This window comes from Chrysochloris asiatica, unplaced genomic scaffold (assembly GCF_000296735.1).
Source record: "Chrysochloris asiatica unplaced genomic scaffold, ChrAsi1.0 scaffold00027, whole genome shotgun sequence".
In the NCBI taxonomy this organism is placed as follows: Eukaryota; Metazoa; Chordata; class Mammalia; order Afrosoricida; family Chrysochloridae; genus Chrysochloris; species Chrysochloris asiatica.
In genome coordinates, this window is record NW_006408545.1 from 6,350,729 (window position 1) to 6,363,155 (window position 12,427).

At 42.6% G+C, this 12,427-nt stretch overlaps 1 protein-coding gene across 1 annotated transcript in view; it reads right to left on the reverse strand.

The window, feature by feature from the left end:
* The window catches only part of NUS1 (nuclear undecaprenyl pyrophosphate synthase 1 homolog (S. cerevisiae)), a 34,309-nt gene extending 29,402 nt beyond the window's left edge, over positions 1-4,907 (reverse strand). Inside the window, exon 1 of the mRNA XM_006839891.1 lies at positions 4,281-4,907. Coding sequence (XP_006839954.1) covers positions 4,281-4,695 — 415 coding nt within the window. The 5' untranslated portion in view covers positions 4,696-4,907. The remainder of the gene's footprint in view (positions 1-4,280) is intronic.
* Positions 4,908-12,427: the final 7,520 nt, after the last annotated feature.

Consider the following 12,427-nt stretch of genomic DNA (forward strand, 5'->3'; position numbering starts at 1 on the left):
ACCTTTTAAAAACTAAACTCCTAAATAAGTTAACTAACAGCTAACTTCATTTAACTATAATGCTATTTTAAGGGAATATTCAGAGAATAATTACTTTTTTTAAAAAATCTACCATTAAAGTTTTATATGATTAAAATGTTCATAACAAAATAGACCTTATAAGCAATAAATAAGTTTACTGCAAGTAATGCCCCAGGATACATCACAGAACAACATTTGAACCTGGAATTAGTCTGCTATATAGCAAAGGAACAGATATGTTAGTTGATGGCATAAAACAATGGAATGAATGCTCCCAACTCTTGAGCACAAGCCATGTACAAAATGGACGAGGGCTTTAGAAATATCTTCACAGACTGCTGACCTAATAAAGGAACAGTTCATTTCAGAGGAGGAGATCTTTACAATTAAATCCAGCTGATTAAAAATGTAAAGTGACCTATCCCTGAAAGAATCAATGCTGTTGTTTAAGCTGGTCTAATGAGAATGCCACTATTTTAGAATCCTCATTCATATGCACAAAGAACACGGTGTTGTTTGTGTGAATCCTAATTCTACCTATTTTTGCAAAGCCCAGTTCAAGTGTCACCTCCTTCATCACTAGGGCTCCTCATGAATATTTTTCTCTCCTTCAGTAAAGTCTCTGCCATTTACCTAGCATTTATATTGTGGCACTGTGGGTTAATGAGCCAGAATGCAAAGCCACTGAACTACAAGGTTGGTGGTTCAAGCTCACCAGCTGCTCCTTGGAAACCCTACACAGGGTCGCTATGGGATGGCACCTAACAACAACAACAAATACCTAATTTACTGTAAATTCCTTAAGAGACGCCATTTCTTTTACTTCTCTGTAACCCAGTGCTTCATAAAGTGCTTTATACCTATTGTTTTCAATAAATGGAGGGTTAATGAGTACCTCAGCAGGATTTTCTTATAAGTTACTATATAGAAATAAGCTCAAAACTAAGTTTACTTGGAAAAACTGAAGAAAGCTTTGAACCTGTAATCCCTATCATCTGAAAAAGGTTAATTCTCTTCCAAACCCATACTAGTTCCCTCCACTTTTTAGATTTCAGTTGGTCACCATTTAAAACTGCACCCCTCTCCTCCACCACAGACTTTCAATATTCCTGTTTTCCTTTCTTGTAGTACTAGTGTGGTGCTGTAAATTAAGCAATGGACTGCCAACCTCAAAGTTGGTGGTTCAAATCCACCAGGCACTGCTCAGAAACCATACACTGGGTTGTTATGAGTCGGAACCAACTTGAAGGCACTTAACAACAAACTCTCCTCTTTTGCTTTATTTTTCCTTGTGGAATTTATGATCTGACATACTGTACATTTCACTCATTAGTTCCACAAGTAGGGAGATTTTTGTCTGTTTTGTTTACCGCTAATGCCCATGCTCAGCACATAGTAAACATCCGATTGTCACCTGTTGAATGAATGAATCAATCTAAAACAGGAATGAGCACACTGAGGAATTGTTACTTCTGACAATGAAATGAGCCCTTATCTCTCAAGAATACCAATATAAGTTACTTTTACAGTAGGACAGTGTTCTCAGTCCATTCGCTGAAAATGCCCCTTAAAACACCTTTAAGTCCTATCAGTCAATAATTGGTCTAGATTTATGCAATCATTTTTCTTTTGACACAGATATTTCTAAATCACATTATCAATTCAACAAGAATTGCCGGAACAAGGAAGTGTGGCAATATTATAATCTGTGCCTCTAGGCAAGTCAAACAATTTAGTCATACATTTCACCTTTCCTACTGGAGTTACCTGCTTTAAAAGAATCACCTGATTAAGTGACCTACAGTCAACTCACCAGATTGCTTACTGCTTTAACTCATTTCCATTTCTGCTTCACTTACTTCTTCCCTGAACAATACTGGTTTACACAGAGATCATGTGTCACTTCCTAACAGGCTTGTGATTTCTATTAGTTTGCTGAATTCATTAGTACGTTCCATAACATGTCAGTGTGAGTATTTTAAACTTTACCCTATAGTGCAAATGATCATTTGATAATGACAGGTTCCTGAGTCACCATGTTCCTTGCTGTCTACAAGGATGAGAACAGGGCAGATGGAGATTACACTAAGAGTAACTGTCTGACATGGTGGTGGTGGTGGTGGTGATTATGTACCGTGGAGTCGGTTCTGACTCATAGCAACCACCAATAGGGTTTCCGAGGCTGTAAATCTTTACGAGATCAGAAAACCTCATCTTTCTCCCGCAGAACAGCTGGTAGTTTCGAACTGCTGACCTTGAGGTTTGCAGCCCGACTAGTAACCACTAACTATGCTACCAGAGCTCCTTACTGTCTGATATAGAGTTACCCTTTATGAAAAAACTCCACACAATAACCTACCTTGCTAACAGATTTAAAAGTAAAATTCAGCTGTAAATTCTCTGGAGTATCATAACTTATTGAACAAATAAAACATTTTTTCTTCATTGCAATACTCCAAAATCATCTGTATCACCATAACCTTAGGGAAAATCCACTGCAGTGAAACCCTAATGTATCATTTAGAGACTTCCCCAATCTTACATACACTTCCTACTCTTTCTTCATCTCAGCTCCTCTGTAAGAACTTCTCAAGTTCCATTCAAAATTTCTCACCCACCTCCTCTTAGCACTTTGTCACAATACGTTTTATTTACCATGCCACTTATCTGACTTGTATCTATTCCTCCAGAAGTTGAAGAGTCCCTGGAATGAAGTGTGTTATTACTAGGAATGTGCCCAGCACAACCTTTAGACTTGCAGCTACTCAAAACCAAAACCACTACTGTCAAGTCAATTCATGGTCATTGTTAGTGCCCTGAGACTGTTCAGAATCACAGCGATCCTGTATCCGGTTCCAGAGGAACAGCTGGTGAGTTTGAACCGACTTTGTGGTTCAAACCGACCTTGAGGTCCAGTGCCTAATCCTACAATGCCACACCAAGACCAACCTAAAAAGATAGAGAAGTACTGTAAACCATGATGGCTTTGTGCCTTGGAGTCAGTTCCGACTCATAGCGACCTTGTATAGGGTTTCTGAGGCTGTAAATCTTTACGGGCCCAGAAAGCCTCATCTTTCTCCTGCGGAACAGCTGGTAGTTTCGAACTGCTGACCTTGCCCAATTCGTAACCACTACGCTACCAGAGCTAGTGTTTAAAAGGTTGTCATCTTGGCGCTAGAGGGTGAACACTGGACAGCAAGGTCGGTTTGAACACCAGCTAGGCTGTCCAAACTCACCAGCGGCTCCTCGGAAACACTATACAGGGTCGCTATGGGTCTGAATGGACTTGACAGCACGTAACAACAACAAATCTTACTGAAGCTGATGGAGAAGCTGGTGGGCTCAATACACTGACTTCAGATAGTAGCCAAGTGCTTAACTACAGGGCCACCAGGGCTCCATCAACTACTCAGTCAGTGGATTTTGGTACTTAGAATCCCCCTTCCCCTGTGTGAAATTCATTCCCTCAATCAAAACTTACGGGTGAACAATTATTGTGTCAAGTACTGGGATGACCACAAAGGATCAAGGATCACGGATCACATACTAACTACCCCAGACATTCAACATGAGACAATTTTCCTGTCTGCCCCATCTCTCACATACTTTTCATAAACTCATTTCAAATGTCACCTTGCCCAAGATTTCCTGGTCCCCACTGCTTCCATTCGGGAGAAAGATGAGGTTTTCTGTTCCCGTAAAGATTTACAGCCTCGGAAACCCCGTACAGGGTCGCTATGAGTCGGAGCCGACTCCACGGCACATAACCACCGACACCAGCACTGCGTCCATTTATAGTACCTACTACTCAGCTTCTATCCAAACTTCCCCAAATAGTGACTTAGGAACACAGTGCCTTGAACCTCCCTGAAGAAACACTACTGTGTATTGGGAAAGGCAGTGATTGGCTAAAAGTCCACTACCTTGTGACCTTGGACAACTAACTCAACCAAGGTTTTAGAGCCTCAGCACCCTCATTTGTTAAGCAATACAAATACCATCTGCCTACCGGGACATAATAAAGACTAACACGTAGCTTTAAAAGGCAAAGAATGAAAGGGCTCCAGAGACTTAGTAGGTGTTCACTAAACCTGAAAAACGCTAGCTCAGTGATTTGCGTATTAGGGCCTTGGGACTCGGAGCTGGCGGACACCGAAGGGCGGCCGTGAGCCTCGAGCCCCGCGCACCTCTGGCGGATGTGCAGTCTCCGCGGTCCACAACGACCCAGTCTCTCCCTGTCCCCCGTTCCAGAACCTCACCTTGGTGGTCGTAGACGCTAATATAGGAGATGCCCACGGCCATGCACCACACCACGAGGCTCGCGATGTCCGAGAAGCTGGGCTCCTGCTCCTCCTCGGTGATCACCAGGCCCATGTGCACCGGCAGCTTCTCCAGGGAACGGCCGTCCGCGCGCCAGCGCAACCGAGGATGGGCGGCGGCCGAGCCCGACCCCCCGCGCGGGTGCCGCTGGTGCCGGCGATTCCGGCCGGCCACCGGGGGCTTGCGGAGAGTGAAGCCGAGCGGCGCTAGGACCGCAGAGGAGGCGGCACGGCAGCAACGCCGCCAGATCCAGTTCCAGGTGCCGAACCGAACGCGGAGCCAGGAGGTGAGCGTGCGGTGCAGACAGAGCAGCGCGTGTAGCACCCGCCACACCAGTTCGTACAGCCCCGTCATACTCTCGTGGCACCCAAGTGTCCTCCCCGCCCTCCCTCCTACAGCCACGGTACGACGAATGCTTATCCGCCCCTGGGGCCGGCGCGGGCCATCGCTCCGGATCCCCCGCCCCCCCGCGCCTGAACCCCTTTCTACCGCCGACACCTCACCTCGCCCCTGCCGCCATCTTCCTCCTCCCCTGGCAGCCCCGCCCCCGCTAGCACATGGACATTTCTGATTGGCCGACGTGGAACTCTGACACGTTTTCTGGATCGAAGGATAGAGGCTATCGCTGTGTCCGGTGTGGAGAGGGAGGCTGCGCGCCTGTTAGCGGGATGGATTGGAATCAAGGGCGCCCCCTGGCCGTGTGGAGGCCGTGTGAAGAATGGACACCTAGAGTCCAAGGGAGCAATTTCCCAAACAAAGCTACACGTCATCAGGGTTAAAAAGGGCGATTTCCAAGACCCGGCGTCACTCGAGTCACTTCACATGTTCTCTCCAGAAACGATTTCCAAAGAACAAAAAATAATCCAAGTGCACTGAAAGTGATAAATGTTAAAAAGCACCTATCAATGCGTTACGAATCAGGCTGTGAACCTTGAGGTCAACGGTTCGAAACTACCAGCCGCTCCGACTCGATGGCACTTTACAACAACAAATCAATGCGTTTGACGCTTGGGGGTCAAACAGGGTTTCCAAAAGGAAAAGTGTTGTAAATGCCGAGGGAGTTCTTAATCTCCTAGCTGAGGCTAATTCTTCCCAGAGTGGAAATGAGGATCTTTAGTACAATTCCTGCCACACAATTCTGCCTAGATCATCCCCTCTTAACGGAATCCTTACTTGACTGTCCCTTGCTTAGTGCAGGTAGCAACCTGACAGGTCACATGGGTTTGAGTTCCTAAATCGGAACTCGAATACTTCTTTTTATCAGGTTTTCCTTATTTTCAGTAATTTTATAAATCTTATCTTTGTACTTGGGAGTTGGGGAAATTACATCATCAAGAGTTGAGAATGATGACATCAGCAAATTCCATGGTGCAACACTGTTGGAGTACATACATATTCTGCTGGTTTTCTGTAGTAATTTGAATAGGTTGTAAATTGGACTTTATGTACATAAAAGAAACGCTCCACTACCAGGCAGTCCAGTCTCTTCATTATTTCATTCATTCAGCAAGCAATCAGTTATTGAGTATCAAGTGCCAGCTGTGAATTAGATGTTCGGTATTCGGGAAAATAGGCTTGGCGCGTAACCTCAGTCACCTTGTGTGGTGCTCTTGGTTAATGCGCTGGACTGTGAAGTCGGTATGAACCGCCAGGTCGGCAGTTTAAATTCACCAGTCGCTTCTTCGAAACCCTGTACAGGGTCGCTATTTGTCAGTAACTATTCAACAGCGCTTAACAACAACATCAACAGATAGGCAAAATATTGAATGATGCAGAAAGCATCAAAAGAAGATGGAAGAAATACACAGAGTCACTGCACCAAAAAGAAACGGTCAATGTCCAAACATTTCAACAGGTAGCCTATGATTAAGAGACAACGGTACTGAAGAAAGAAGTCTAAGGCACATTGAACGCATTGACAAGAACAAGGCACTGGGGATTGATGGAATACAAATTGAAATCTTTCAACAAAGTGAGGCAGCACTTCAGGTACTAACTCATCTATGCCAAGAAATCTGACCAACTGGCTGGAAGAAATCCACATTTGTACCCATTCTAAAGAGAGGTTACTTAACGGATTGCAGAAATCATTTGACAATATCATTGACTAAAGTTTTACTGAAGATAATAGAAAAACAGCTTCAGCCATACATTGACCAGGAACTTCCAGTGGTTCAAGCCGGATTTAGAAAAGGACATGGAATGAGGGATATCATTGCTGACTTCAGATGGATCTTGACTGAAAGCAGACAATACCAGAAAGATGTTTACCTATGCTTTATTGACTACACAAAGGCTTTCGATTGTGTGGGTCACTACAAGTTATGGACAACATTACAAAGAATGAGCATTCCAGAACACTTAATTGTATTCATGAGGAACCTGTACATAAACCAAGAGGCAGTTCTTTGAACAGAACAAGGGAACAGCGAATGGTAAAAATTAGGAAAGGTGTGTTCCTCCTGGGTTGTATTCTTTCATCATATTTATTCAATCTGTATGCTAAGCAAATAATATGAGAAGCTGGATTATATAAAGAAAAATATGGCATCAGAATTGGAGGAAGCCTCCTCATTAACAACCTGTGATATGCAGATGATGCAACCTTGCTTGCTGAAAGTGAAGAGGACTTAAAATACTGATGAAGATCAAGGACCACAGCCTTCAGTATGGGTTGTATCTCAATGTAAGGAAAACAAAACTCATCACCACTGGACCAATAAACAATATCCGTATAAATGAAGAAAACACTGAAGTTGTCACAGACTTCATTTCAGCCATCAACACTCATGGAAGCACAGTAAAGAAACCAAATGCTGTATTGCACTGGGCAAATCTGCTGCATGAGAACTCTTTAAAGTGTTGAAGTGCAAAGATGTCAGTTTCAAGACTAAGGTGTGCCTGATCCAAGCTTTGGTCTTTTCAATAACTTTATATGCATGCGAAAGTTGAACAGTAAATAAGGAAAACCATAGAAAAAGTGATGTTTTTGAGTTACGGTGTTCGAGGAGAATATTAAAAATATCAGGGACTGTCAAAAGAACAAATAGATCTGTGTTGGAAGAAGTACAGCCAGAGGGCTCCTTGGAAGCCAAGATGGCCAGACTGTGCCATACTTCAGATTATTATCAGGAGGAACCTGATAATCCCTGGAAAAGGATACCATGTTTGGTAAAGTGGAGGGTCATTGAAAAAGAGGAAGATCCCCAGTGTAATGGATTGGCACAGTGGCAGCAGCAATGGGCTCAGTCATAGCAATGATGAGGTTAGCCCAGGACCAGGCAGTGTTTCATTTTGTTATGTGTAAGGTTGCTATGAGTCGGAACTGACTAACAACACCAAGCCCATCCAGCTTTATTATCCCCTTCACTTTATTCTAACACATGAATGTCAGGTTGTTATTGTTGCTGTTAAGTGTCTCGAATTGGTTCTAACTTATGCAGACCCAGTATAGGGTTTCTGAAAATAGCTGTTGGGTTTGAACTGCCGACCTTGAGGTTCATTTCCTTTTTGGCAGCTCAGCCCCTGAGAAAGTGAAGTATGGGAATCTTTCATGTCTGCAAACAGCTCCATAAGGTTATCTGGACTGTAATCTTCCAGAAGCAAATCATCAGACCTGTCTTCTGAAGTGTCACTGGGTGGGTTCAAGTCACCAACCTTTTGGCTAGTAGTAGAGCACTGGTGTGGCACTGTAGGATAAGCAATGGACTGCAAGGTCGTCAGTGGTTCAAATTCATCAGTTGCTCCTCGGAAACCCTATACAGGGTTGTTATGAGTCAGAACCAACTCAAAGGTACTTAATAACAACTTAAGGAGGTCTGGTATGATGCTATAGGATAAGCACTGGGCTTCTAACCACAAGGTCAGTGACTCAAACCCATGAGCTGCTCATCAGAAATCCTACACAGGGTTGCTATAAGTTGGAACTGACTCGACAGCACTTAACAACAACAACAAGTACTTAACCATTTGTAACATCCAAGGACTCTTCTACTTACCTGCATAAGTCATAAGTTGGTTATGAGGATCAAGTTAAATGTAAAGCATTTTATAAACTGACAATTAAATCAGTGTCCTCATAAAGTTTGGAATTTGTATCTTAGGATGTTGTATAAAGTTTGGAATTTGTGTCTTAGGATGTTGTATAATTCTGTTTTTTACATTTCTCTGTATCCTAGTACCGAGGTCCAAACTTTATATTCTGCACACCACAAATTCCTTTGTTGTTGTTGTTAAGTGCCGTCGAGTCGGTTTCGACAAATTCCTTTAAGACCTCATTTATTCCCCTTTCCCAGAAAATGTGAAAATAAGACATAATTTAGAAAAGAGAGAACTCCATAGGCTTTGGATTGAATACACACCAGGGCATCTAATGGGATGGTTTTGGTATTGTTCCATATTATGGGACAATATCTCCTGACTGTAGTGAAGCAGCAGAAATTGGGAGCAACCACCAACCATTTCTGACTATGGAAAGGTACTGACGAACAGTGACCAACTGTCCTACTCTGGTCATCTTTTAGCCAGGAGAACTGTTACCTTGCTCCTGACTACTATGTTGTTGTTGTTAGGCTGTCAAGTGTATTCTGACATGTAGCAATCCTGTATAGGGTTTTAGAGGAGTGCCTGGTGGGTTTGAACTGCAACCTTGCAGTTAGCAGTCCAGTGCTTTATCCTACAGTGGCACACCAGGACTCCACTGACTGCTGTAAGGGGGGGGTGGTGGGGAAGCAATTTGGAGAGTTGGCTTGATCTGCATTTTGAGGGTGGGAGAGATGGGGATAATCAGATATAGATAGAGCCAAGATTTTTTTCCTCATGTTGCCACTTTAAAGGAGTACAAAATATGTTCCCTGAATGTGCCTGCAGATCTGAGAGGTGACCATCGAAGGTGAGAGTTTTAGTTCATCAACTGGAATTGTCAAGCACTGGCGCAAAGAAGTGATTACATCAGAGAAATGTAGCAAGGGCTCAGTTGGAAGGCCTGAAGAATACGGAGCTAAATCTCAAAGGGATGCTGGTGACTAGAGAGCTTCCTTAGCAAAAGACCCTGGTGTGTGCCATGGAGTCTGTTCAAACTCGTAGGGACCTTGTATAGGGTTTCCAAGGCTGTAAATCTCTATGGGAGCAGAAAGCCTCATCTTTCTCCCTCAGAGGCTAGTGGAATACCAGAATACCCTAGAGCCACATAAACCAGGATATAGAACAGCAGTCATGCTTGGTGGGGAAGAAGATTACAGGCTTCCCTGCTCCTGGCTTTTCCCTCTCCCTCTTCTTTGTGATGGGTTGTACAAATGATTAAGCGCTACTAACTATAGATGTTGGTAGTTTGAATCTACCCAGAGGCACCTCTGAATAATAGCCTCCAGATCTACTTGTGAGAGATCACAATCAGTGGAAACCCTAGGGAGCACAGCCTACTCTGAAACACTTAGAGTTGCCACGAGAAGCAATGGACTCAACAGCAACTGTTTTGCTTCTTTGTTTGTTTTGTTTTGATTTATTTGCCCAACACCAGTGGAGCCAGTGCAAAAGAGAGACAGAGAAGCATGAGAGAGCTTCAAAAAATGTGTGGAAAGAGTCCATAAACTTTTCATTCTATTTTTTCCTTGCTTCTAAAGACTATTCTGGCTGTACTTCTTCCAAGATAGATTTACTTGTTCTTATGGAAGTCCCTGGCAATTTCAAATTCTCCAACACCACCATAATTCAAATGCATCAATTATTCCTCAGTATTCCTTATTCATTGTTCTGCTTTTACATGCATATGAAGAGGCTGAAAATGCCATGGCTTGGGTCAGGGGTACTGTAGCCTTCAAAATAACACCTTTGCTCTTTAACACTTTTGCAGCAGATTTGCCTAATTCAATATGTCAGACTGATTTCTTGACTGCCGTATCCATGATCAGTGATTGTGGACCCAAGTAAAATGACGTCTTTGACAACTTTGATCTTTTTTCCATTTATCATAATGTTATTTACTGTGAGAATTTTCATTTTCGTTACATTGCTGTGCAATCCATAATGAAAGCTGTAGTCTTTGATCATTATCAGGATTTCAAGTCCTCTTCTGCTTCCAGCAAGCAAGGCTGTGTCATCTGCATTATCACAGGTTGTTAATGAGTTTTCCTCCAATCCTGATGCCTCTTTCTTTTTGCCACATTCCTTTTTTCATATAACCCAGTTTCTCAGCTTATTTGCTCAACATACAGTCTGACTAAGTATGGTTAAAAAGATAAAACCATGCTACACACCCCTCCTGACTATGAGTTAGCAACCATTAATGAGTGTCCAGATTAAGAACTAGAAAAGACTTTTTAGCAAGTTATAACCAGTCTGTATTCTTTTATTAATATTCTCCTGGTATGACACTGTAGGATCAGCACCAGAGTGTGAACCACAAGGTTGGCATTTCAAACGCACGAGCTGCTACTTGGAAACCCTATACAGGGTCCTACAAGTCTGAACCGACTGACGGCACTTAACAATGACAATAGCAACAAATATGCTGGGGAAAGGGGTTTCTGTTCCCATGGAATTTTAAAAAGCTTTGGAAACTCTACGGAGGGTCACTGTGAGTCAGAACCAACTTGACAGCACTTAACAACAACTAACACACAGAAAGCCTTTCTGTACTGGGAGATGCTTTATGTCTTCATAGTTCTTGTTCTCAAGAGAAGGATGAGGACTCTCCAACTACACATCTTGAAACTAATTTTAGAAAGCTTGGGTTGGGAAGTCTTATAAAAAGATTATAGATGCCAGTGTATGTCCACGTGTGATCCACCTTCGTTTCCTTTTAAAATTAAAGAACACTTTGTTGTTATGAAGTGCCGTCGAGTCAGTTCCAACCCATAGCAACCCTGTATAGGGTTTCCAAGGAGCAGCTGGTGAGCTTGAACCACCAACCTTGCAGTTCAAACAACTTTGCAGTCTGACGCATTAGCCCACAGCGCCACACACCAGGATTCCATAGAACACTTTACATGACTCTAAAGTAAAAAATAAAGGAGCCCCGGTACTGTAGTGGATTATGGAGCTAGACAAGGTCAACAGTTTGGATTTACCAGTCACTCTTTCTGCTCCTAAAAATGTACAGCCTCAGAAACCATATATATAGGGTTACTGAGTCTGAATTGATTCAAAGCATCACCAAAGAAAAAAATATATATGGTGATGTGATAACTGATCAGCCCTGCTTCAGGGTTGTTGCTAAGTGCTGTAGAGTCAGTTCCAACTCATAGCAACCCTACGTAGGGTTTTCAAGGAGCGGCTATTAGGTTTTAACTGCCAACCTTGGGGTTAGCCGTCCAGTGCTTATCCTACAGCACCACACCAGGACTTGCCTTTAGGGTTACAGGTGGATTTAGTTTGAAGCCAGTGAGTCCTATGAGTAAAGGAATTGCAGGAACTTGTAGAAGAGAAAACCACTTCATAGTTAGGAACTATTTCCATGTAAACACTTCTGGGATAATGCCTACAGTACTTTCCAAAGAAATCGGCACATTTTTAAAAGTCTTTAGTAATTTTATGTGATTTATTTTCTCACTTCAAATTAATATTTCCAGTTTTACGTTTTTGTATATGAGTCAGAAGTGACGTGACAGCACTTAGCAACAATGATTTAGAATTATTTGTTAAAGAGAGATCTCAGATTATATATACCTACAGGATAATACACTGGATTGCAAGGTTGGTTTGAATCTCAAGATCAGCAGTTCATACCACTAGCCGCTCCTCAGAAACCTTATACAGGGCCGCTATGAGTCAGAACCGACTCAACAACACTTAACAACAACAACAGTTTTGAATGATTTGTTAAAGAGGCATCCCAAATTACATATACATCAAGTCCCATAGCACTAGGAGCTGCACCTGTTCAGGGTTAAGAACATTCCATTTATGTGTAACCTGTAGTTCTGAACTAACCCCCATGAAGCCAATTATATTAAAAATCTGAGATAAATAAACAAAAATTCAGAGTAACAAACAGGTGCTACTTTGCATGTACATGAAAACATGCTCATTATTGTTACTATATTAAACATGGCTTAGGGTGTCTAAAGTGTTTCTTTCATTTTTTTTT